The sequence below is a fragment of the Malaclemys terrapin genome, chromosome 18 (assembly GCF_027887155.1).
Source record: "Malaclemys terrapin pileata isolate rMalTer1 chromosome 18, rMalTer1.hap1, whole genome shotgun sequence".
NCBI classification, from domain to species: domain Eukaryota; kingdom Metazoa; phylum Chordata; order Testudines; family Emydidae; genus Malaclemys; species Malaclemys terrapin.
The window spans coordinates 14,672,337-14,696,321 of NC_071522.1; the positions used below are offsets into that span (position 1 = coordinate 14,672,337).

Sequence of the window (23,985 nt, forward strand, 5' to 3'; positions counted from 1 at the left end):
TACCTTCTCCGCATACTTGAACTTGACATAGAACCAACTTGACTTGATCATTGTCTCACCGCCTGCCCTTGGGGGGAAAAACTAGTCTGCTGAGGAATAGCAGTGTGCCAGCAAGGTTCCTCCAGAGTCAATGTTTTCCCAAGGACGGCACAGTATTTAAGAGAGGTGAGGGATTGTGGGGGGTGGGAAAGGGAAAGAACAAACATAAAAAATGCTCTCCCTTTGTGGCTCCAATTTTGTCCCTCTATGCCCTCCTAATGCAGAGCACGATCTTGCCTTCTGAAACAGTGCTCTCTGAATGCCTTGCTCTGCGTTTCTCTGTCAGCTTGGCTGCCTGACAAGAGAATTCCTCAAATGAACTTCAGCTGCATTCATCACAAATGGCACATGTCAGTAAAGCCAGGAGGCTGGCTTCAGACTTGGCAGCCTCCCAGGACCAGGACCTCCCCCAGTGGGATGAATAATGAATTCCAGCACTTCCCTCCAGGCACAGATTAACACCTGGCTAAACATTATTCTGACAACAGCCGCTTGCCCATTCCGAGAGTCCACCACGTGGCTTTAACCCCTTCCTCCCCCCACTAATCAGGACAGCAGCATTCTTAGGGTGCCCCCCCGATACTCCTCCCCCGATCCCAAAGAAAGATTACAGAACTAAATATAGTTTAGAAACAATAAAGCCTCTTAAGCATAAAGCAAATATCTCCTTTCCAATTCTGCAGCTTTAGTAACACAGCCATGTAACCAGAGCACACAATCAAAAGCCAGACTCTTCCTCTCACCCTAAGCCTCCCTCCTCCCGGACAGACGGACAGACTAATCTTTGATACCATCAGATTAATATTTTGCAATACCATGTGTGAACACTTTTACCAGCCGGCAACATGAGACTAACGTTCACAGAATCGTAGAAATTGCAGTTGGAAAAGACCTATTAGACCATTCATTTCTTCCCTGCCAATGCAGGATTAGTTCTCAATTTCCTGTCTTAGTTGCCCCTCATCAGCAGCTCCCCCCTTCCAATTCCATATTGGAACCTGTTGCATATCAGGTTTCAAAGGCAGGATAGAAAAAAACAGACTATTTTATTTCCGTTTTATTTGTTGCCTACCAAGAGTAATAACTAAGTAGACATGTATCCTGATGTACTCTTTATGAGCTCAGCACCTCAACTTGAGCACACAACCTCATAAAGGAAATTATTTTCTCTTACATGTATGTAGGTACTTCTATACAATGAGCATATGGGCCATGTTAGTGCCCAACAAACATTCATTTATATACCCAACGACCGTATGAGATAGGGAAGTAGTAATCGCTCTCTACCTCAAAGGGGGAAGAGGTGACTTGCCCACAATCACATAGCAAGTCCGTGACAAGGTTGGGAAGTGAACCCATGTTTTTTAAGTCCCAGTCTAGTGTCTAAGCTGTGAGACCATCTTTCTTAGTCCTGATAATACTTAGTCCTGCTTTGAGTGCAGAGGACTGGACTAAATGACCTCTCAAGGTCCCTTTCAGTTCTATAATTCTTCTTTGTTAAATTACTATTTATTTCTTCAAAACACTAAATTTGGGGGTCATTTTTAAATACAGCTTCCGGTTTTGGGGTGTAATTTTGTGCTGGCCATCAATTCTGGGCTCAAAGATTAGCATGTTAAATATTATGCAAATTAGGCTGATTGATTCAGAATAAAATGCTTCGTTCCTGCAATTGTATCAAATTGGGGGGAGGAATAGCTCAGTGGTTTGAGCATTGGCCTGCTAAACCCAGGCTTGTGAGTTCAATCCTTGAGGGGGCCACTTAGGGATCTGGGGCAAAATCAGTACTTGGTCCTGCTAGTGAAGGCAGGGGGCTGGACTCAATGACTTTTCAAGGTCCCTTCCAGTTCTAGGAGATAGGATATCTCCATTAATTTATTTTTTTATTAAATCTAAATGGAGCTATTAGTCTTAGAATTGTTATTGTTTGTGCTTAAAAAATCATTGCAGGCCCCAAATTGCCTCGCCCAACATCTCCCCCCCAACTATATATATATATTTATATATATATATATATATATTTATATATATATTTATATATATATATATATTTATATATATTTATATATATATATATATTTATATTTATATTTATATATATATATATTTATATTTATATTTATATATATATATATTTATATATATATATATATATATATATTTATATATATATATATATATATATATATATTTATATATATATATTTTTATATATATATTTTTATATATATATTTTTATATATATATATATATATATATATAAAAATCGGCTGGGCTAAGACCCAGATGAAAAATAGACCCTAAACCCTAAATATTCCCTGCCAAAAAAAGGTGATCTTAATGCAGAAAGCTCTGGGCAGTGCACGAAATACATGCTGTGATGACTGCATGACTGAGGCCACTAAAGTACCTGCCAACTGCAGTTTCCACAGCTGCATAAGGGATGTAGATGCACAACCTCCACTGAATTTAATGAAAGTTGTGACTAAAAACCTTAAACAGCTTTGAAAATTTCAGCCTCTGTTGGTTTACGGATGTGACGTTATCTGATGAAAATATGACCACGTAGATCATTGTTGCTACCACTGTTATATAATGGCAACAGATCTTGTACACAGTGTATCAAGTAAGGTGTCAATGGAAAAGTTATGTTTCGCTTAATATGATTATCCTATTTGTATGCATGTATTGTTTTGGTATCTGATGTTATGAATATTGACTACGTACCTGTATTTCAAATGTGTTGACTCATGTGGTAACACCCACAAGGTATTTAGCCAACACATCATGAAGGGACTATTCAAGCTGAATGGCCCATCAAGGTACACTTAACTCACAATGGACCATAGAAGTTGCCCAGCACACCTGATGGACTTTCATGTGAACGTTCTAAGTAGAGTATGGGTAATGGCCTCAGCTAAAGCATGCATGGACATATGACTTGCCCATGTGACTCCAAACACCATCTTGTTACCTGTAATTTTCCACAAACTAGAACAATGGGTTTCCTCTTCACTTGGCAGAAGCTATAAAATGCCCAGCAAACATCTCCGTTTTGCCTCTTTCCTGCTCAAGCCTCTGAACTTACACTAATGGGAGCATTCTAACCAAGGGACTAAGCGAGAACCTTCCAATGATTTGGCAGCAACCAGAGTCTTGACTTAAGCCAGCAATTTATTTCATCACTGCTACAAGCCTGACCCAAGAATTTTGCAATTGTTGTGTGTATTTGATTCCTTTAACTAATTTTAACTCTCACCTTTTTTTCTTTATTTATTTTTATAAACAAACCTTTAGATATTAAAGGATTGGCAACAGCATGATTATTGGGTAAAATCTGAGTTGTGTATTGGCCTGGGTATGTGGCTGGTCCTTTGGGATCAGAAGAACCCTTTGGTTAATTAAATTGGTTTTAAATAACCACTCATCAAGTTTAGTGTTTTTGGTGGTGGTACAAGAACTGGCATACCTAAGGAGGCTGCATATTTGACTTGTTACCCACTGTGGTAAGACAGATGTTTACTTTTGTTGCTGAATTGGTATACCTTATGGGAGAATAACCACCAGCTTTGGGGTGTCTGCGCCCTATTTCTCAGCAGTTTGTCCTGAATTTGGTATGCTCAGTTGTGACCCACAGTGACAATGGGAAATTTCAGAAAACATACAGATGTCACATACTAACTACAATGAGGGAAAGGAAAGATTCAAACTGCAAGTGAAAGTGAAAACCAGATGAAACCAGAGCAGTTTAAAATGCATCAGCTTCTGATTTCTTCACATAGTAGAAGTCCCTGCCTGAAGCAGCAAATAAATAAATGGACCAGACTGTGTCTAGGCCATACAGAGGTCTGCCAGGGAGGGAGACGGTACAAGGGAGCCTCTCAACTCCACCCTATCCCTCTGCATAGGGGACTGCCATAATTGCAATCTCTGCCCAGCAACATGTTCCGTGCTAGCACCATCTAGGCTATTATCTACCCCACCTGGGGCAGGAAGGAGATGGACCAAAGCCATATCCACACCCTCCCAATGCCCATGTCCAGAAAGAACAGCACATTGTGCCATACCCCGTTATGGGGAGTAGCAGCAGCTGGACTTGTGCCGATCCAGGAGCTCTGGGAAGGACTGTACCTGAGGCACAGTATTTCTTGGTGCTCCCATTGTGTTAGCGTGGCCCCACATTGTCCACAGCACAAGGGTGTGGCTGAAAGCAACAACTGAGCCCTGGATTCAGGGCTCTGGAGACAACCAGACAGTGGCTTAACAGCGTGTTGTGTCACCTTGTGTTCCATGGCTCAGGAACTCTATGTTATAGTTTTATGCTTATACTATTTTTTTTTTCCAGTGAATCTAACGCACATGAGTGGCCTGGGCCCTCTCTAGAGACCTTTTATAACCACAGGACAATCACAGAATGGGCAGCAGCAGTGCAAGGTTCTCCACCTCAACAGTGACCTAGGTGCAGCTGCTCTCCATGTTCACTTAATCTTTCACACCGCTGCTGAGACTACCAAAGACACCAGTTAGTACCAACCCCGCCCGACTGTTGCTTACATGCACAGACAGCTACACAAGCGCATGTGTGCGTACACACATGGAGAACACAACCACTTAATTTTAAACATAGCATTTATCTTCATGACTTGAGAACAGCACCATCATTTATTTCAACGCTCCCTATGTCAGCATTTTGTCTGCAATGTAATTGTGTTTCATATGTAATACAGCTATTGTCTAAACAGTTCATCATACAATAACTTAGCTTCCGTTAGGCAATTCATCTTCACTTGTTAAGAGAATTGTCGCTGCACAAACAAAACATTTGTTATGCATTCATCCCTTAATACATGAAAACATCCATGTCCAAAATTATGCTAATCTGTACCTCTCTTTCATACATCCATCAACAAGATGAAGTCATTTACTGTGTAGATCCAACTTGTATACAACTAGAACCAATATGGGGCCTTTTCTACAGGTAGCTGTCTTTCAGCATAACATCTGCAATTGTCCTGAATTAAAGGGCTTCCTTTGGATTTATTAAGTAGATTTTGCCATAATCCAGTGTAGTTTAGAATGTGAGGTAGGGTACAAAAGGAATGAAGATTGCTTACTAGATTGCTTTTTAGTAGATGACTGGTCCAAGTTTGTTAATACACCCTCATAATCCTTTATAGCACAACATATGATTTGTGATATTTTCACTGTCCCCATTACCCAGCCATTCACACACCAACACAGGGCAAACAAAACAGAGAGGCATCTTAGATTTGACTCTGAAGATGCTTCAAAACGATATATGACTCCTGCCCGGACACCCTGTATGTTTTTCTTTGTTGTTTAGCTGTGCCAGCGTTTGGTGTCTGCTCCTGCCCTGGGGGGCAAAGGAAAAAAACTATGATTTGAAAAACATGCCCTACTAAACATCCCTTCTGCAGCTACCATGGCTGGAGAGCTGATTGGATTTATGAAGCTAGCCATCTGATCCCTACTTCACCTCATACATGATGAGGAATAAACGCACAAGTATCAGTTAACTTGGAAGACCAATAGAGACTCCAAGAAGCCAGATGAAACAATGGATCCACCACTTAAGGCTCCCTGATGCTCTTGGGTGATCTATCCTAGCCCCAAAATAGGTTAAAGCAGCCTAAAAGTTCAAAGGGCACTGCCCTCTACAAAAGGTACACTGGGATTGGGTGGAGGCAGGCACCTCAGCTCTGAACCAGCTGTGATCACGTCCACTCTGGAGAAATTCTCAGCTGCCTTCATCTGGCTGCTTGCCACCACCAGAACAGGAAAGATTCTGGCCTTATTTTACTGAAGTTGCATTTATACCTTCCAGACAGTAAAATTAAGCATGAGATTGTTACAAATGTGGGACATAAACAAATATACTGCCATCTCCACCAAAGCGTTAGAAGAATTATTGTTCGGAGGCCTGGAAAGGGAAGAATATTTCAGAATTCATACGCGGATTCTAAAGCATCACCAAAACCAGTGGCCGCTGAAAAACTATTAGGAGCAGAAAGCAAAGGTATACGAGTTCTGTAAAGGTGCAAACATTTCCAAAGATCAGAATACCTCAACAAGGAAGACTAAATTTAATTCAAAATAATCCAAAACTATGAAGCATTTATTGTGTGTCCCTTTTCACCTCCCAGGGGAGGTGGCCAATTCCCCAAGATTTAGAATGGGCCAACAATTCGGATTCGTTTCACAGCAGCCACATTTCCTAGCAGCATTTCTGTTCCAGAACAAATGCAAAATTCTGCCAGCTCTGTCTTCGCCCAAACTCCTTTACATACCAAAAAGGCAGTGAGAGCTCAGCACAGGGGCTGCCGGGGAGTGGTGCCAAAATGAGTGGGAATTTAAAAACAAAAACCGATTTGTCTCTAATACAATGTGCTAAACAAATCAGGATTCCAGTGTCCTCAGGGGACCCAGATTACAGGGTGCATTTGATTCACATGAAGGCCTAAGGAGAATCCTCATTGTTCTGGCTCATGTACAACAATGTGGGATCTTGCTGTCCGTCATAAATAGGATAACAATCCTTTCTAGTTCCTTATAACATGCTCTTCCATCAACACCATCTGCCCCTTCATCTTGAGAGCGGTCTGAAAATCTCTTCATAAACATGCTGCTGTCAAATCATACTTATGCCCATATGTTAAAAGGAAACTGGTTTAAATCCAACTCGGGTTGGAAGTATTTCAGAGCTATTATGATTTGATATCCATGTAGAGTAGGGTTGCCAGCCCTCCTGGTTTCGCTGGGAGTCTCCCGGAGGCTACTGAAGCCAAACTGGGAGATTTTAGGCCGCTAAAAGTCCAGCAGCGCAGCAGGGCTAAGGCAGGCTCCCTGCCTACTCTAGCTTCATGCCGCTCCCGGAAGCAGTCAGCACATCCCTCCGGACCCTGGAGGTGCGAGGGGGTCTCCGTGCGCTGCCCCTGCCCCAAGCACTGACTATACAGCGCCCATTGGCTGGGAACTACACCAATGGGAGCTGCAGGAGCGGTGCCTGCAGAAGGGGCAGCACATGGAGGCCCCCAGCCTAGAAGCTGCTGCCAGAGGGATGTGCCGGTCGCTTTTAGGAGCTGCCAGACGTAAGCGCCGACCCGCTGGAGCCCGCACTCCAACCCCTGCCCAGAGCCCACACCCCCGCACACACCCCCCCGCACCCAAACTCCCTCCCAAAGCCCACACCCCGCACCTCCTCCCACACCCCAACTCCCTGGCCCCAGCCCAGAGCCCACACCCAAACCCCTTTCCAGACCCCGCACCACCACTCCCTGCCCCAGCCTGGTGAAAGTGAGTGAGGGTGTGTGTGTGTGTGGGGGGGGGGGGGGGAGGGATGGAGTGAGGGGGGGGCAGGGCCTTGGAGAAGGTGCAGGGTAGGGGCAGGGCAAGGGTGTTTGGGTTTGTGTGATTAGATAGTTGGCAACCCCAGTGTAGAGGCAAAATAGTTAGTGTCCAATGTCTAGTGTATTAGTGTCCACAGTAATTGTAACCAGCACCATGGTTGACAAACTCAGCAGAGGGATCAAGGATTAAATGGGCTTGGAGACCAAATGTATCTCTAAACCATCTAGAGATGGATCATTCAGGGTGGTTCCATGCCATATAACTAGTGTGAGGTGGGGAAGCAGGCACCCCCATTACACCTGTGTGTGTGTGTGTGTGTGTGTGTGTGTTATGGAAGGAGGGCTTTCATCCCCAACTGTGTCAATTCAACACCTTTATATTTGTTTAATCCCATCCCTATCCATCAGACACTTGCTCCTTGATATAATTTACTGCAGCCACAGCCACAGCGTTAGGTTTCCAATAGCAAAGCAACATAATGAGTGTTCCCTCACAGCATAGTTTTTAAAACGCTCTCTTTCTTAAAGACACTGGCAAACCAATTCCAAAAATCAGTAATTTCCTTCATTCCTGAATTTGTGTTTTCTTGCTCATGACAGCAATCATCCAGTAAGGGAAATGACAGCAGCCCAGAACAACCCTGCGTATCTCAGGATATACCAGATCAGAAGAGCTCCTCTTTCCTAGAGCGTTGCTTCCTGACTCAAAGTGAATCTAGAACACAGTTTAGGTTACGAAGAAAAAGGGATAGTTTGAAGAGCCATCTTTTCTTGTGAAATACTAATGCAGAGTGCAGGGGTGGGGCACATTAAATTCACAAGTGAGCTCACCCTTCTGGATGAAATTAAGGCTAACGAATAACACCACCTCTTAAAGGTTCAAAGAGAGGGAAACAAAGTTTATAGATGCCAAGATCTATACCATCACTAAGTTTACATATTCAAATACAAGAGACAGACTGACCACATCTATACCCAGTATGGTTAATCAAAGCCAGCCTCCTGATTGCTCACAATGTTATTTCTGACATATTGAGTTACATCAAGTTACATCCAGGAAAGCCACTGACATTACATGGCATAAGTAATTGTGCCACAATTCCAAGTGTTAGGATACTCAGAAGGTTGCTTGACAAATAGCTATTTTTCATCTCTCGGATATAAACTGCGGCGTTTTTATCTGTAACTTTAACAAAAGGCAGCCAAACAAAAAAACTGATGTATGTGATTGAAAGGTTCAACTCTGCTGGTACAATCCTGGACATTGTTTTAACAATTTAAATAACAACTCATACCTAGTTCTTATATTAGTGCTTGGTTATTTGAGTGTCAACTTTCCAAGCAGGTCTACCTTATCAAGAGAAAAACTTGCATTTTAAGAACACACAAGTGGTCTGACCTACACAGGTCTCAGCGTCACATATGCAGACCAGATTAATTCCTGGGATGCTCCATCATCTTGCCTTGCTGAGTAACATCTGGGAGTACAACATTTAGGCATCCCTGTATCTCCCTCACTTACATATGGAACAGGAATTGCACAGCAAGGGGATGGGGGAAGGATGTGCTCCAAGGAAAAGAACACAAAGGGTATAGGTGTAAAGGATATATATACACACAGCAACAAACAAAATCCTAAGAAACCATTTAGTTCTGGAAATAAGGAGACATCAAGGTTTAGAGGACTCAGGCCTAGGGTGACCAGATGACAGGGAGAAAATATCGGGACACATGGGGGAGGGGATCCGCCGGCAGAAGGGGGGGAAAAAAAAAGCCGAGTGCTGCCAGTGGAGCGAAATATCGGGACAAATTGCGTCCTGACCAAAGTTCGGTCGGGATGCGGGGCAAACATCTAACTATCGGGACGCCTGGTCACCCTACTCAGGCCCCAGTTCAGCAAGGTACTTAAGCAAATGTTTAAGTCTACCTCTATTCAAGAGAACATTTAGGAACATGCTTACCTCTAAACACATCCCTTTAAAGACAGCAGAATAGATCCTCGGGTGGTGTAAATTGTCATTGCTCCACTGACTTATACGGCGTGATGACCATTTGCAGCATTTGAGATCTGACCAATGAGACTTAAAAATATGCTTAAGTGTTCTGCTGAATGGGGGCCACACTTCCTGTACTCTAGTCTGTATGTTCGGTAACACCGCATCGTTCTGTCTGACCTTACATTGTTCTTCTTCGTTGTTTGAATGTAGAACTATTTAAAAATGTTAAAGAAAAATTAAATCATAAATTCACACTACTTCATACTTATACCATTGCACATCTTATAATGTATTGTTTCTATAACCTGTGGGATTTGAGCCACCATGCTAGACACAATGTCTTCTGTGACCCTATATCCACAACTATAAGTCACCCTGTCACCCTTCTGCTTTAGCAAAAGAGGAATTTGTTGGTGCTACGTTGTGTGACAGCTCCCTGCCACCCTAGTCTGTTAGCCAGCTCCCCCCAAAAAACAACAAAAAAACCTCCTTAGCACTATGCCAGTCCCACTTTGCCTTTCAGGCAAATTTCAGTTCCCCAGCTCGCCAGAAGCTTCTCCTTGCAGAATCCAGCCCTGTCACTAGATGCCCCCAGACACGTCAATTCAGCTGTTTCCAAAGAGACAAAATACACACCAGCCTATTGGCTGAGCTGATGATGCACACCTCACTTTAATAGAACAGCTCTAACGTGACATTATAAGAAGACAAGAATAAGTACTTAAAAAGAACAAAGATTAAAATGATACCAAGCAGAGAACAGAAAATAGTTACAAATAAAACAAAAGTATAACATGCTTCTAAGTACACTTCTACCCTGATAGAACGCTGTCCTCGGGAGCCAAAAAATCTTACCGTGTTATAGGTGAAACCGTGTTATATCGAACTTGCTTTGATCCACCAGAGTGTGCAGCCCACCCCGGAGCACTACTTTACCGCATTATATCCGAATTCGTGTTATATCGGGTTGCGTTATATCGGGGTAGAGGTGTATTACCTTAGCAGGCACCAAGCTTTGTCTAAACTAGTTCTCACCTATAGCCATTTCTCAGCATCACCAGCCCACTTGGTTGGGGATCCATCATTCATAGATGCAAAGAGCGATGATCTCTTTGTTCCCTCAATGAAGGATAACCAAAATGTCTTTTTGCTTCTCCTTATACTCACAAAAGTTGCTTGTTTTTATCCCCATTCAGAATTAATCCCTGCAGTTCAGACTCCAGGGTCTTCCGATGCCCACTGCACATCCTTGTGTTATTTGTGCCTCCAGTTAACCTTTGATGCAAATGAACTGCCCATCATCTCTGGCATCACCACGGTCAATTTACATTAGAGAACCAGGGAGATAACTATCCTCCCTCTGGTCTGGAAGAAACCCTGTTTGGTTACAGACTTCAAAGCATAAATATCAGCAAATATCCATAATTCCTTATATGGTATTAATACATACATTTCACAATGGTATTATTGACCAGTGTGTCATCAGCTTTCATTTGATATCCTATTCTTGATAGGTAAATATGACAGTAGTGTATTAGATGTAGTGCAGTGGCTCTCAAACTTTTTTACTGGTGACCCCTTTCACACAGCAAGTCTTTGAGTGCGAACCCCATTATACATTAAAAACACTTTTTTATATATATTTTATATATAATATAATACAGGTCTGTCTCATCTTACGCGCTTTTAACATGCGCGATTTCCACTTTACGCGGTCGGCAAAAAAAGAGAAAAACAACAGTTTTAATATTATACCTGTAGTGCAGGTGATTTTGCCCACCATTGAACTCAATGGGGTTTTGGCTATACGCGGTTTTCGCTTTACGCGCAAACAGCGGACTGGAACCCCCGCGTAAGATGAGACAGACCTGTATACATACAATATTTTATATATTATAAATGCCGCAGGCAAAACGGGGTTTGGGGCGGAGGTTAACAGCTCGCGACCCCCCCCCCTTGTAATAACCTCATGACCCCCTGAGGGGTCCCGACCCCTAGTTTGAGAACCCCTGGTGTAGTGAGTTTGTCATACCTGACAAGTGCAGCTGACAGAGCAGTAAACTGACAAATAGGCCTCTGTGATCACATCTTCCTAGCAGCTTTTTGTGCTAATTTGACACTATTTTATTCTGGCACACATTTTCAAATACAGCCACTGATTTGGAGTATCTCAATTTTTGGGTGCCCAATATGAGAATATAGGCACCCATTTGGAGACGTGCTGAACACCCATAGCCCCTGTACATATCACAAATACACAAGCTTACACCGGGGGTGAATTTGACTCTCTGTATCTCTTTCTCCATCAATAAAAAGAGTAGAGCCTCAGTGGGGTATTTGTGAGGGTTAATAGATGCTTGTGAAGTGCTTGGAGATTAGATAAAAGGTGCTACAGATATGCGCTAAACATGCTTCTATTACTGCTGCCAACCAGGACGCTTTGTTTTTTGTTCCTAGTACAACAAAGAGGCAGCATGTCTAATGGTTACAGCATGAGCGTTAGGAGGTCTGGCTTCCATGCCGGACTACCGTTGGCTTGCAGTGTGAGTGTAAGGCAACTCAATCTCTCTGAACCTCAGTAACCCCATTTGTAAAACCTACCTTGTAAGGCAGAGGAATGTATAATTGTGCATTACAAAGATAGAAGGATGAGAGGATTGACAACAGAGCCAGTCTACACTGACCCTTCTGTAGCTCACTCAATCTAGGTTACCGATCCTATATAGATATATATTAAAAAACAGTTTGGGCCAGATTCTTGTTTCAAACTTTGTGCACCTGGTGCAGTTCAGGAGGGGAGGGATGCAAAAGTGATTTGTATTCCTTCCATCATGAGGTTGCCATGCCCCTCCTGGCATAACGGAGAGCAGCCTGAAAGCCAATTGACATTACTTGGCTGCCCGGGGTTTCAAGGGATGTTACAACAGCCAAGGATAGCAGTGATCTGTGACCCTGTCACCAGGCACTCCCCATGCAGCAGGACACTGAAGCCACTACACTGGATCTACACCACTCAGGGATTTCCACGCAGCGGCAGAACGCTCAAATGTCATTTGAACCCCCGATTGAAGGCTGTTTTGCACATAGAGAGCAGCAAGAATCAGCCGAACAGAGTGAAGACTTTAGCTTTGTATGTACACAGGCATGCACAGAGCCCTACATGTACAAAAGCACACAGCAGCAAACATCAGCTGAACCTGCATAGAGAATGCAGCCTTGTATGTACACACACACACACACACACACACACGCAACATGCATACGTATAGTACCATACAAGAAGATATACTATATAGAATATAAAACTACAAAGCAACCTGCCAATTTTAACTTATGTCGCCATTTAACTTCGGAGAGATTATAATGAGTGTGAAGTTTCCCTTTAAAAATGAGGTTATGTTCTTTAATATTCATTGACTTCTAGCTTGCTTCCCACACAACACATTATTTACTCTACAGTGGCTTGGTGCATCAATTATGGTAATCCTTTGTGAATAATATTTGCATTCTCGCAAAATGAGCCTGGTTACTTAGCACTAGCCGAACCATTCCTCTGGAAAACTGTCACAAGCTTCCGTATCATATGTCTCCACTTACACAGATCAGCAATTATACCAATTTATTAAAAAGATTCAGCTTTAAAAAAAAAAAAACCCCTCGTCTTTCTGAGAACAGACTAGTTTGTAGCCCACATAGCCTTTTCCCTTTGCTTATGTGGTCACAGGAAAAGGCCAATGAACACAACTAGTTTCACAAAGCTGAGTTAATACTTTTTAGATCAAGGGGCAATACATCTATTACGTCAGCATATTCTAATACAGCCAGGATAGCTAAGCAGCAATGACTCTTGATTAATGTTTCAGTTCAGCTCCTTAAGCCAAATTCCTGTCTCGGTTATACTACTGTAAAAAAGTTACTAACCTTTTTTGTAACGGTTGTTCTTCAAGATGTGTTGCACATGTCCACTTCACTTCAGGTTTGTGTGCGTGAGTCAGATTTTCCCCCTAAGGGTGGCGGGTCTGCCTTCAACAGTGTCACACCGCTAAACGATAGTAAAAGGGCAGAGCTGCCATAGACCCCTCTTAGTTCCTTCTTATCAGACAGACTCCAACAGAGGGGAAGGAGAGTGGGTCAGGAAGTGGACATGTGCAACTTCAGAGTGAAGAACAACATCTCGAAGAACAATAGTGACAGAACAGGCTAGTAACATGTTTTTCTTCTTTCAGTGTTTGCAAACGTCCATTCTGCTACTGATAACGCAGAGGCGGTTCAACCAGAGATGGGTTTCGGAATCTATCTGAATAGCTATAGAACAACATGTTCTCAGAATGCTGAGACATAACATGAGTTGTAAATGTAACCATATTTGCTACAGGTACTTGGGCCAAAATTCTACACAAGTGTTTGAGATCCTGTAGCGCATGCTATCACCTGCTCATCGGGGGTACCTTGGCAATGTCGTGGTACAGACATATGCAGGATGACATACTGAATGAAAACTTCTGCGTCATGATTGGAAGAGGTTTTCATCCTGTTGGGATTTGAAATGAACAGCTGGGATGATGTACCACCAGCCAGTTATCTAGGTAAGGAAACAGATACACACTTGCTTTCCTTAAGAACGCAGCCATCAGTACCATGCATTTTGTAAATACTTCCAGGGCTGCAGATAGTTTACAGTCTGCTTTTTGGCCTGACGAGTGGTATTGACCAGAAACCTCAGATACTCCCTATGTCTTTGTTGGATAGCCACACAGAAATATACATCCTTTGAGTAGAGGGCAGCATACCAGTCAAGGGGACGATGGAGGTTAGAGTGCCCATGAAAAACTTCATTTTCTTTATACATTTATTCAAATTTTGAAGTTAGGATGGGTCTGAGACCTGATATCTTGTAGAATAATAGAGGGGGCAATGTTGTAGCACAGATGTATGCAGGATGAAATCCAAGATGAAATCTTGCGTTGAGACTGGAAGGCCTTTCATCCTGTCAGCAACTGAAATGAGGAGTTCAGATGATGATGATGTAGTAAAAGCCCTACTCTGTCCAAATAAAAGGCCAAAGCCCTTTACAGATCCAAGGTCTAAACCTTTAGAGAATGGGGCTTAGGAAAGAATGTCATTAAGTATATGGCTTAATGAGGTGGCATCCCAAAACTACTTTAGACAGGATTTCAGATGCAGATAAAGTATTCCTTATCCTTACAAAAACATCGTGTAAGGATGGTCAGCTAACACCAATCATCATGGATGTAATAGCTCCCAAAGATACTATTTTCATAGATAGGTGCAGTAAGGAGCAGGTAGCCATCAGTTCAAGGGTGGATTCATCAACCCTGCCAGCACCATATTCAAGTTCCAGGAATCCATGACATGGAGATATATAACCTGTCCACACCATTTAAGAATCTATTGACACACTATTAGAGAACACTGAGCAGCCCGCAATGGTGGATGGAAAATGGAGATCCCTGAGAGCTGAACTCTGATGGAACTAAGCGATAGGCCCTACCGTTTCTGGTGGAACATGTAGTCCAAAATGTGCTGGATTGAAGCCAGGACTGGCAAAACACCCCTCAGCTTTGACCATATACAATATCGTTTTTACTTTAACAGGTAACTGTACCTAGTAGATGGCTTCCTGATATTCAGGGGAATGTTTTGCACATTTACAGAACAGTTCCCCTCGAGGCATTAACTGTGGAGTTAATCTGCAAGCCCTGAGATGGAGAGTGGACAAGTTGCGATGTATCATCAGATCCTGGTACTGGGAGATTAGGTCAAGGTCTTTAGGAAGTGTCCAAGGAGTCCAGATAGAGAGGCTCAGTAGACTGGAGAATCATTGCTGGTGATGCCAAGCCAGCAGTACAAGTTTGACTCGGACATGCTCTTTCATTCACTGCGAAGACAGCTAAGGAACCTGGCTAAGGACGGGTGTAAAAAAGTCCATTGCCTTGAGAAGGGAAACGTTACTTTCTCTTGGCCCTCAGCTTTCAGAAGCAGCAAGGATGGCGTTTGCCACAAAGATTTTATAGCATCTAAAATGGCCTTGGCTCTAAACATAAACAACCTAAAAGGTCCTGCTGAACCCAGTATGTCCCCAACCCAAGCAAAATCTCCTGAACCACCTTGACCTAAGTATCAAGAGATTTAACTACTCTCTTTAGTAACTCCTGGTAAGCCATGTAGTCATCCCGAACAGGTGAAGAATCCTCAAACACCATAGCCTCTTTAGGTCCTGAGGAGGAGTGCAAAGGAGGTGGGGGTATGGAACGGCTGCCATATGAGGAGAGATTAATAAGACTGGGACTTTTCAGCTTGGAAAAGAGATGACTAAAGGGGGATATGATAGAGGTCTATAAAATCATGTCTAGTGTGGAGAAAGTAAATAAGAAAGTGTTATTTACACCTTCTCATAACACAAGAACTGGGGTCACCAAATGAAATTAATAGGCAGCAGGTTTAAAACAAGCAAAAGGAAGTATCTCTTCACATAATGCACAGTCGACCTGTGGAACTCCTTGCCAGAGGATGTTGTGAAGGCCAAGACTGTAATAGGGTTCAAAAAAGAACTAGATAAGTTCATGGAGGATAGGTCCACCAATGGCTATTAGCCAGGATGGGCAAAAGCTGGTGTCCCTAGCCTCTGTTTGCCAGAAGCTGAGAACAGGTGACAGGGGATGGATCACTTGATTACCTGTCCTGTTCATTCCCTCTAGGGCACCTGGCATTGACCAGTGTCAGATGACAGGATACTGGGCTAGATACTTTGGTCTAACTCAGTCTGGCTGTTATGTTCTTAAGACTGAGGTTTCAAAATCTGAGGTGGGTCTGCAGATTCCTACTCATACCAAGGGTAAAATCTTGAACCTCCTCATGGGAACTAGTTCTCCATTTGCTCGGGGATCCAGACGAAGAAGCAACTGGGAAGGATCTGATGATAGGATGCAAGCCCAACAGATTCCAGTCATGGCCATTGGTAGGGCATGGGACACCAGCTATAATCACTCCAAGGATCTGGGACCCTGGACCAGCTCCGAAAATCTGATGGTGCCAGGAGAAGAATCACTGTGATGAAGGTGAGCGTCCTCTTAGAAGAGAGGGGCACAGGAGCCTACCTCAGACTCTGAGGAGAACTCAGTCACTTGACCATGGAGGTGCTGTACAAGGCTGTGCCAAGGTCCTGTGGCATCTCTCAGCAGATGTTGGTACTGGGATAGCATGGAGGGTTTACCCGTGGACTGCACAAGGCAAAGCAGCGTTGGACACTCTGAAGATGTAGCTGCCCACGGTACCAAGGGCTGAACTTGTCTCAGAGAAATCTGTAGCTGGGGCCTGAGGATCCATCAGTGCAGGCCAGCTTGTCTTCTGCACAACTGGAGAATCAGGTACACAGGCAGAACAGGTCTCGTACTGCTGCATGGCCCCGGGGTCATCGGTATCAAGAGATTTTCCTGATGCTGCTGTTTGTTGTACAGAACGGGTTGGCACCACAGTGGGGATGGGCCTCAATGACCCAAGCGCTGGTGCCAGAATTGATAACCCTTGATGAGAAGAGATCAGTCCAGGGGAACATCTCTGTCCAGGTGACGCTCTACCTTTTCCTCCTGATGGTTTACTAGCAGGCAGTACCGGGGACCTCAGCCTTCTACAGAAGCACAGCTCCTTTGATGAATGGTGTTTCCATCTTCTATGCATCTTCCTTGGCAGCAGAGGAGGGAACGTCTGGAGGGAAACTCCTGAGTTAGAAGTCCTCAGTGCGCGCCTCGAGCATGAAGATTTGGAAGGTGGACACAGGGTAGCCTCCATGAGGAAATGATGCAGTCTCACCTCTATCCCTTTTTGTCCAGGGTTTGAAGTCGCTGCAGATCTGTCAATGGTCTTGAACATGACCCTCACCAAGGCACTTTAGGTACCTGGAATGTGGGTCATTCACCAGCAGAGACTTTTTGCATCTGGCACAAGGCTTGAAGTCCAGAGATTAAGACATACCCGGGCCTGGGCCACGGTACTCTTTGTATAAGGGGGCTCTAACGTCCAAAGTCAGAGTAAGAAAACAACAAAGAAAACCTACACCATTTTACACTTTTGAGTACCACTAACTATTTACAGACGGGAGATAATTCCCCTGCAGTGGGAGAAAATTTCCAGTAGCAAACCCATGTGCTCTGACTACATATCATGGGCAGTAAAAAGGAACTAAGGGTGGTCATGCAGCAGCGCAAGACTGCTGAGAGTGCATACCCTACCACGATACGCATCACTCTGTGAAAAATCTCCAATGCACCTGAAGTGGAATGGACACCGGCAATCACGGAAAGAAAAAAATAATTGTTTGTATTACAGCAGCACCTAGAGACCCCAGTCAAGAATCGGGGCTCCACTAGGCTAAACACCGTACAACCATATTTAAAAAGTATGCACTGCTCTATCCAGAGTAACCCCACTGCAAGCAAAATTACCTACGTTGGTTTAACAGAATAGAATCAGGCATGCTGTCTCTCTCATTTGTGGTTATAAACACCTGTTTGGCAATGTAAGAAATGTAATTGTTTTAGCCATGAACTAAGCAGCATTTAAAGTTGCAGATCTTATGAAGGATGCAATAACCATCTTCTACTTCAGGCAATATGCGGTAGGCATCCCTCTTTGCTCTATTTGCAGCATTCCCGATACTCAAAATGGGGAATTGTGCAACTAAAGTCTAAATGGTAACACTGGTAAATGGCAAGGTGTTTTTCTTTTTTTTAAAGTTTCTAGGGTAGGTTTGTTTTTTTTTTAAACTGGGAATTGATCAATCCAAAAACCTCTCTCAGACCCTTTGAGATTCCACACAATGATTCACGCAGTCATCTCCTTTCGCATCCACACAACTTCCAGTCTGACCAGGAGAGAAGAAATGCACAGGGTAAGCCCACTCTACACAAACAGAACTCCACAGTTGTAGAGCAATGTTAATAAAGGTTCCTCTTCCCTAGAGTTTTTAAGGTGCAACTTGGACAAACCAACTGCCTGTCATGTCTGACCTCGGTGGATGGTCCAGGATGTAGTGTTATATTCATGTCAGATATAGACCACTACCAGTTTTAATACTAAGACTTTGAAAATGAAATGGAATTTGATGGCAGGCCAGTGTAGACAGTTTAATACACACTGTGTTTTGTCGCTCCAAATGGGTACCTGGAAGATTCTGCATTGTGGACCATATTTAACTTGAACCAGTAATGCAAGGAGGGAAAGTGATCAGGAACAGTCCGCATGGATTCACCAAGGGCAAGTTATGGCTGACTAACCTAATTGCCTTCTATGATGAGATAACTGGCTCTGTGGATGAAGGGAAAGCAGTGGACGGGTTATTCCTTGAATTTAGCAAAGCTTTTGATGCGGTCTCCCACAGATTCTTGCCCGCAAGTTAAAGTAGTATGGGCTGGATGGACTATAAGATGGATAGAAAGCTTAGATCATTGGGCTCAACGGGTAGTGATCAATGGCTCCATGTCTAGTTGGCAGCCGGTATCAAGTGGAGTGCCCCAAGGGTCGGTCCTGGTTTTGTTCAATATCTTCATTAATGATCTGGAGGATGGTGTGGTTAGAACCCTCAGCAAGTTTGCAGATGACACTAACCTGGGAGGAGTGGTAGATACGCTGAAGGGTAGGGATAGAACACAGAGGGACCTAGACAAATTAGAGGATTGGGCCAAAATAAATCTGATTAGGTTCAACAAGGACAAGTGCAGAGTACTGCACTTAGGACGAAAGAATCCGATGCACTGCTACAGACTAGGGACCGAGTGGCTAGGCAGCAGTTGTGCAGAAAAGGACCTAGGGGTCACAGTGGACGAGACGCTGGATATGAGTCAACAGTGTGCTCTTGTTGCCAAGAAGGCTAACGGCATTTTGGGCTGTATAAGTAGGAGCATTGCCAGCAGATTGAGGGACATGATCGTTCCCCTCTATTCGGCATTGGTGAGGCCTCATCTGGAGTACGGTGTCCAATTTTGGGCCCCACACTACAAGGAAGTTGTGGAAAAATTGAAAAGAGTCCAGCGAAGGGCAACAAAAATGATTAGGGGTCTGGAGCACATGACTTATGAGGAGAGGCTGAGGGAACTGGGATTGTTTAGTCTGCAGAAGAGAAGAACAAGGGGGGATTTGATAGTTGCTTTCCACTACCTGAAAGGGGGTTCCCAAGAGGATGGATCTAGACTGTTCTCAGTGGTACCAGATGACAGAACAAGGAGTAATGGTCTCAAGTTGCAGTGAGGGAGGTTTAGGTTGGATATTAGGAAAAACTTTTTCACTAGGAGGGTGGTGAAGCACTGGAATGTGTTACCTGGGGAGGTGGTGGAATCTCCTTCCTTAAAGGTTTTTAAGGTCAGGCTTAACAAAGCCCTGTCTGGGATGATTTAGTTGAGGATTGGTCCTACTCCAAGGCCCCACCCCCCACTCATTCCATACCCCTTCCTCTGTCGCTCACTCTCCCTCACTCATTTTCACTGGGCCAGGGATGAAGGGTTTGGGTGCAGGAGGGAGCTCTGGGCTGGGGCCTAGGGGTTCGGAGTGTGGGAGGGGTCTCGAGTATGGGAGGGGGTGAGGGCTCTGGCTAGGACGCATGTGGGGGCTCCAGGCTGGGGCAAGGGGTTGGGGTACAGGAGGGAGTGAGGGCTCCGGTTGGGGGTGCAGGATCTGGGTTGGGCCAGAGATGAGGGATTCAGAGTGTGGAAGGGGGTTCCGAGCTGGGGCAGGTGGTTGGGGTGTGGGAGGGGGTTAGGGCTCTGGGCAGCGCTGACCTCAGGCAGCCCCGGCATTTCCCAGGGATGGAGGAAGTCTGCGGGGCTCCTGGGAAATGCCAACATGTCCCTCCAGCTTCTAGGCACAGGGGCGGCAGGTGGCTCTGCACCTTACCCCTGCCTGCAAGCAACACCACTGTAGATCCCATTGGCCGCGGTTCCCTGCCAATGGGAGATGCGGAGCCAGTGCTCAGCGCGACACCTGTGGGCAGGGGCAGCACGTGGCGCCCCCGACCGTTCCTCTGCCTAGGAGCCGGACATGCCAGCCGCTTCCCGGGAGCCACGTGCAGCTGGGAACAGAGCCTGCCTGCCTGCCCTGCTGCGGCCAAGTGGACTTTTAGTGGCCTGGTCAGTAGTGCTGACCGGAGCTGCCAGGATCCCTTTTCGACTGGAAACCAGACACCTAGCAACCCTCTCAGGGCTGTGTGCACAAATGCGGTAAGTTGACCTAAATTACACTACTTCAGTTACGTGAATAATGTAGCTGAAGTCGACACAGCTTAGATCAACTTACCATGGTGTCCACACACAGTGCCGTGTCAATGGGAGATGCTCTCCCACTGACTTACCTTACTCTTCTCGGGGAGTTGGAGTACTGGAGTCGATGGGAGAGCGCTGTGCCATCGACTTAGTGGGTCTTCACCATAGCCACTAAATCTGCATCGATTGCAGCAGTGCTCATCTACCGGTAAGTGTAGACATGGCCTAAGTGTAGTATCATAGAATCATAGAATCATAGAATATCAGAGTTGGAAGGGACCTCAAGAGGTCATCTAGTCCAACCCCCTGCTCAAAGCAGGACCAATTCCCAGCTAAATCATCCCAGCCAGGGCTTTGTCAAGCCGGGCCTTAAAAACCTCCAAGGAAGGAGACTCCACCACCTCCCTAGGTAACGCATTCCAATGTTTCACCACCCTCCTAGTGAAATAGTTTTTCCTGATATCCAACCTGGACCTCCCCCACCGCAACTTGAGACCATTGCTCCTTGTTCTGTCATCTGCCACCACTGAGAACAGCCGAGCTCCATCCTCTTTGGAACCCCCCTTCAGGTAGTTGAAGGCTGCTATCAAATCCCCCCTCATTCTTCTCTTCTGGAGACTAAACAATCCCAGTTCTCTCAGCCTCTCCTCATAAGTCATGTGCTCCAGACCCCTAATCATTTTTGTTGCCCTCCGCTGGACTCTTTCCAATTTTTCCACATCCTTCTTGTAGTGTGGGGCCCAAAACTGGACACAGTATTCCAGATGAGGCCTCACCAATGTCGAATAAAGGGGAACGATCACGTTCCTCGATCTGCTGGCAATGCCCCTACTTATACAGCCCAAAATGCCGTTAGCCTTCTTGGCAACAAGGGCACACTGTTGACTCATATCCAGCTTCTTGTCCACTGTGACCCCTAGGTCCTTTTCAGCAGAACTGCTACCTAGCCATTCGGTCCCTAGTCTGTAGCAGTGCATGGGATTCTTCCGTCCTAAGTGCAGGACTCTGCACTTGTCCTTGTTGAACCTCATCAGGTTTTTTTCTGCCCAATAGTCTAGGTCAGAAATAACTGAAAGTCGTTACCCTGCAATAGCTCTTTGGTAACCTACGAGTTACACATCTCAGTCCAGTTCCAAAGATGCACAAATCAAAGAAATCATTCTAGTGAGCAGTCTCAGCAGAGGCCAAAGATGGAACAGACCACGGAGATTCAAATACCTTTTTTATCCTTCAACTAGGTGAAAAGGTAATGTTAAAAAATGATTGGAACTCCTTTAGCTTGCAACACCTACACACCACTATTCACCCAAACACAACAGCGACCCCAGGTATTTTATATGTGATGCATACAACAGTTAATATTTGGTCTTTAAGTCCGTTAACGCTAAAACAGTGCATATATACTGATTTTTCTTCAGTACAGTTAAGAATTGCAGCTCTTCCTCCTCATTCCATCTCAGCACACAGTGTTTACATTTGGAAGGTACCCAAATGCTCACACTCCCAGCTACAGTACTACGTAATTTGCAGTAAGCGTTTCAGCAGTCCCAGAATGCTACAACCACCACCGTATATCATAATACATGTGTGATTGTGCCAAATTAGTACAGCCCAAAACAGTGTTGATATATGTATACTGTAGACTATGCTAATGCAAGGACAGACCATGCCATCAGTGTCCCTATATAACAGTTTAATTGCTTCCTGTACATAAAACATTGGAGATAGAGTCAGGTCTGAAGCATGTTAGCGGGTCAGCTGTGTGAAGGCTATATTTGCTGCTGCCCATGCTGTAATTCTAATGTGGAGAGAGAAAGAATCTCAGTCTGCAAGTTTAAGTGGGAAGAGCTGTACTTTTAAAAAAACAGGGTGAGAGTGGTAGGCTCATGAAAATCCCTATATCTTAGAGGTTCCCAAACTTTTCTTATTGTGTTCCCCCTTCCAAATCTACCAGCTGCCCCCGCCTACCCCTTACTCTTCTCATCACTGATACTTTGTGTGTTCTTATTAACACTACCCGTGTCTGTGTTCTCATTGGTATATTTTGAAATAAATTAACTGCTGCATTTTATATAAACAAATTTCCCACAGAGTTTTAAAGTGTCATCTGATTAGCCCATTATCCATGCAATAAATAAAATCCATTACATAATTTCTTCTGCGTACTCCCAAGAGATGTCGGGTGCGCCTACCACCGTTTGGGAACCCCTGCCATAGTTCATCCAGCGGCTGGCAGACAGACTGGCTCCAGCATATAGGCTAGCAATTGTGATGATGATAATTTGCACTGGGTTCCCAAATAGGTTCATTTACTAAAACCTGGCTGTCACCGGGAGCTTCTGAGTGGAGAAGCCAGTTACTGTATGTGTGAAGAGGTTTCAAAAGGATTAGGATCAGGTAAAGGGAAAGAAAAGAGAACCTCCTTTAAATAACTTGGTATATTTTCTCAATTTAACTCAGTTTATCCTGGAAGCTGGAAATGCCACCTCTGAAAACCAAGTCCAAAGTGTACATATGCACCATATCTGTATATTTTAAAATATAATTTCTGAAAAACTCTCTGAAAAACTTTCCATGGTAGGCAGGGGAGAGGTACATGGATGGGGGAGTGGTTGGTTATTCTTGTGGCATGCTACAGATTTAAATCATGACAAGCAAAGATGACAAGATGCAACAGAAGTGGCATTATTAATATTCTGGACTGCTATAATCAAGTTCTTACATTAAATCTCACAGTATTTGAACAAATCTATCATTTTTGCCCTTGGTTTGGACAATACAGCAACCAAACAATGTAGTATAAAACTAGGGAGTCTATTTTGTGAAAGACCTAAAAGATTGGTTTTGGTTTTCATTGCCCTGCCTCTATAGAAATGGTTTGATTGTTTTAACAGTTAAGGGATCAGGTTGGCAGTCATGGACAAGGCCAAATCCAAGTGTCTGTACAGAGAATTGCAAAGGCCAGACAGGTTTTGCGAGCTGTGATGAGCTGCAACAGGAATGGAAACCCTCTGCTTAGTGGAAAAAATGAAGGTTGGTTCAGCTGTGTGTCTTTGACAGACTCCCTGCTACAGCTTTATTTTTTTAGCTTAGGGGAAGAAGAAAAAAAATAAGGGGAGAAAGCACAAATGAAAGAGGGGAGACACTCTAAAGGGGCACACAGAGTGGCCACCCACACATTTTAATTATTGATGCAGACAGCCTAAGCAATCTGTAAGCCATATACATAATGTATTTACTTGAAAATCCAGGGAAATCCACATGGTATTACAGAACAAACTACAAGCTGATCTGGGAGCACTGTCTTAAGAA

At 44.2% G+C, this 23,985-nt stretch overlaps 1 protein-coding gene across 6 annotated transcripts in view; it reads right to left on the bottom strand.

The window, feature by feature from the left end:
* The window catches only part of AUTS2 (activator of transcription and developmental regulator AUTS2), a 968,890-nt gene that overhangs the window by 630,740 nt on the left and 314,165 nt on the right, over window positions 1-23,985 (bottom strand). The window contains exon 1 of one of the 6 annotated variants that reach the window (XM_054008227.1): window positions 4-184. The exons of the other annotated variants lie outside the window; for them this stretch is intronic. Coding sequence (XP_053864202.1) covers window positions 4-51 — 48 coding nt within the window. The 5' untranslated portion in view covers window positions 52-184. Of the gene's footprint in view, window positions 1-3; window positions 185-23,985 lie in introns of those variants that run through there. 6 annotated transcript variants of the gene reach the window in all.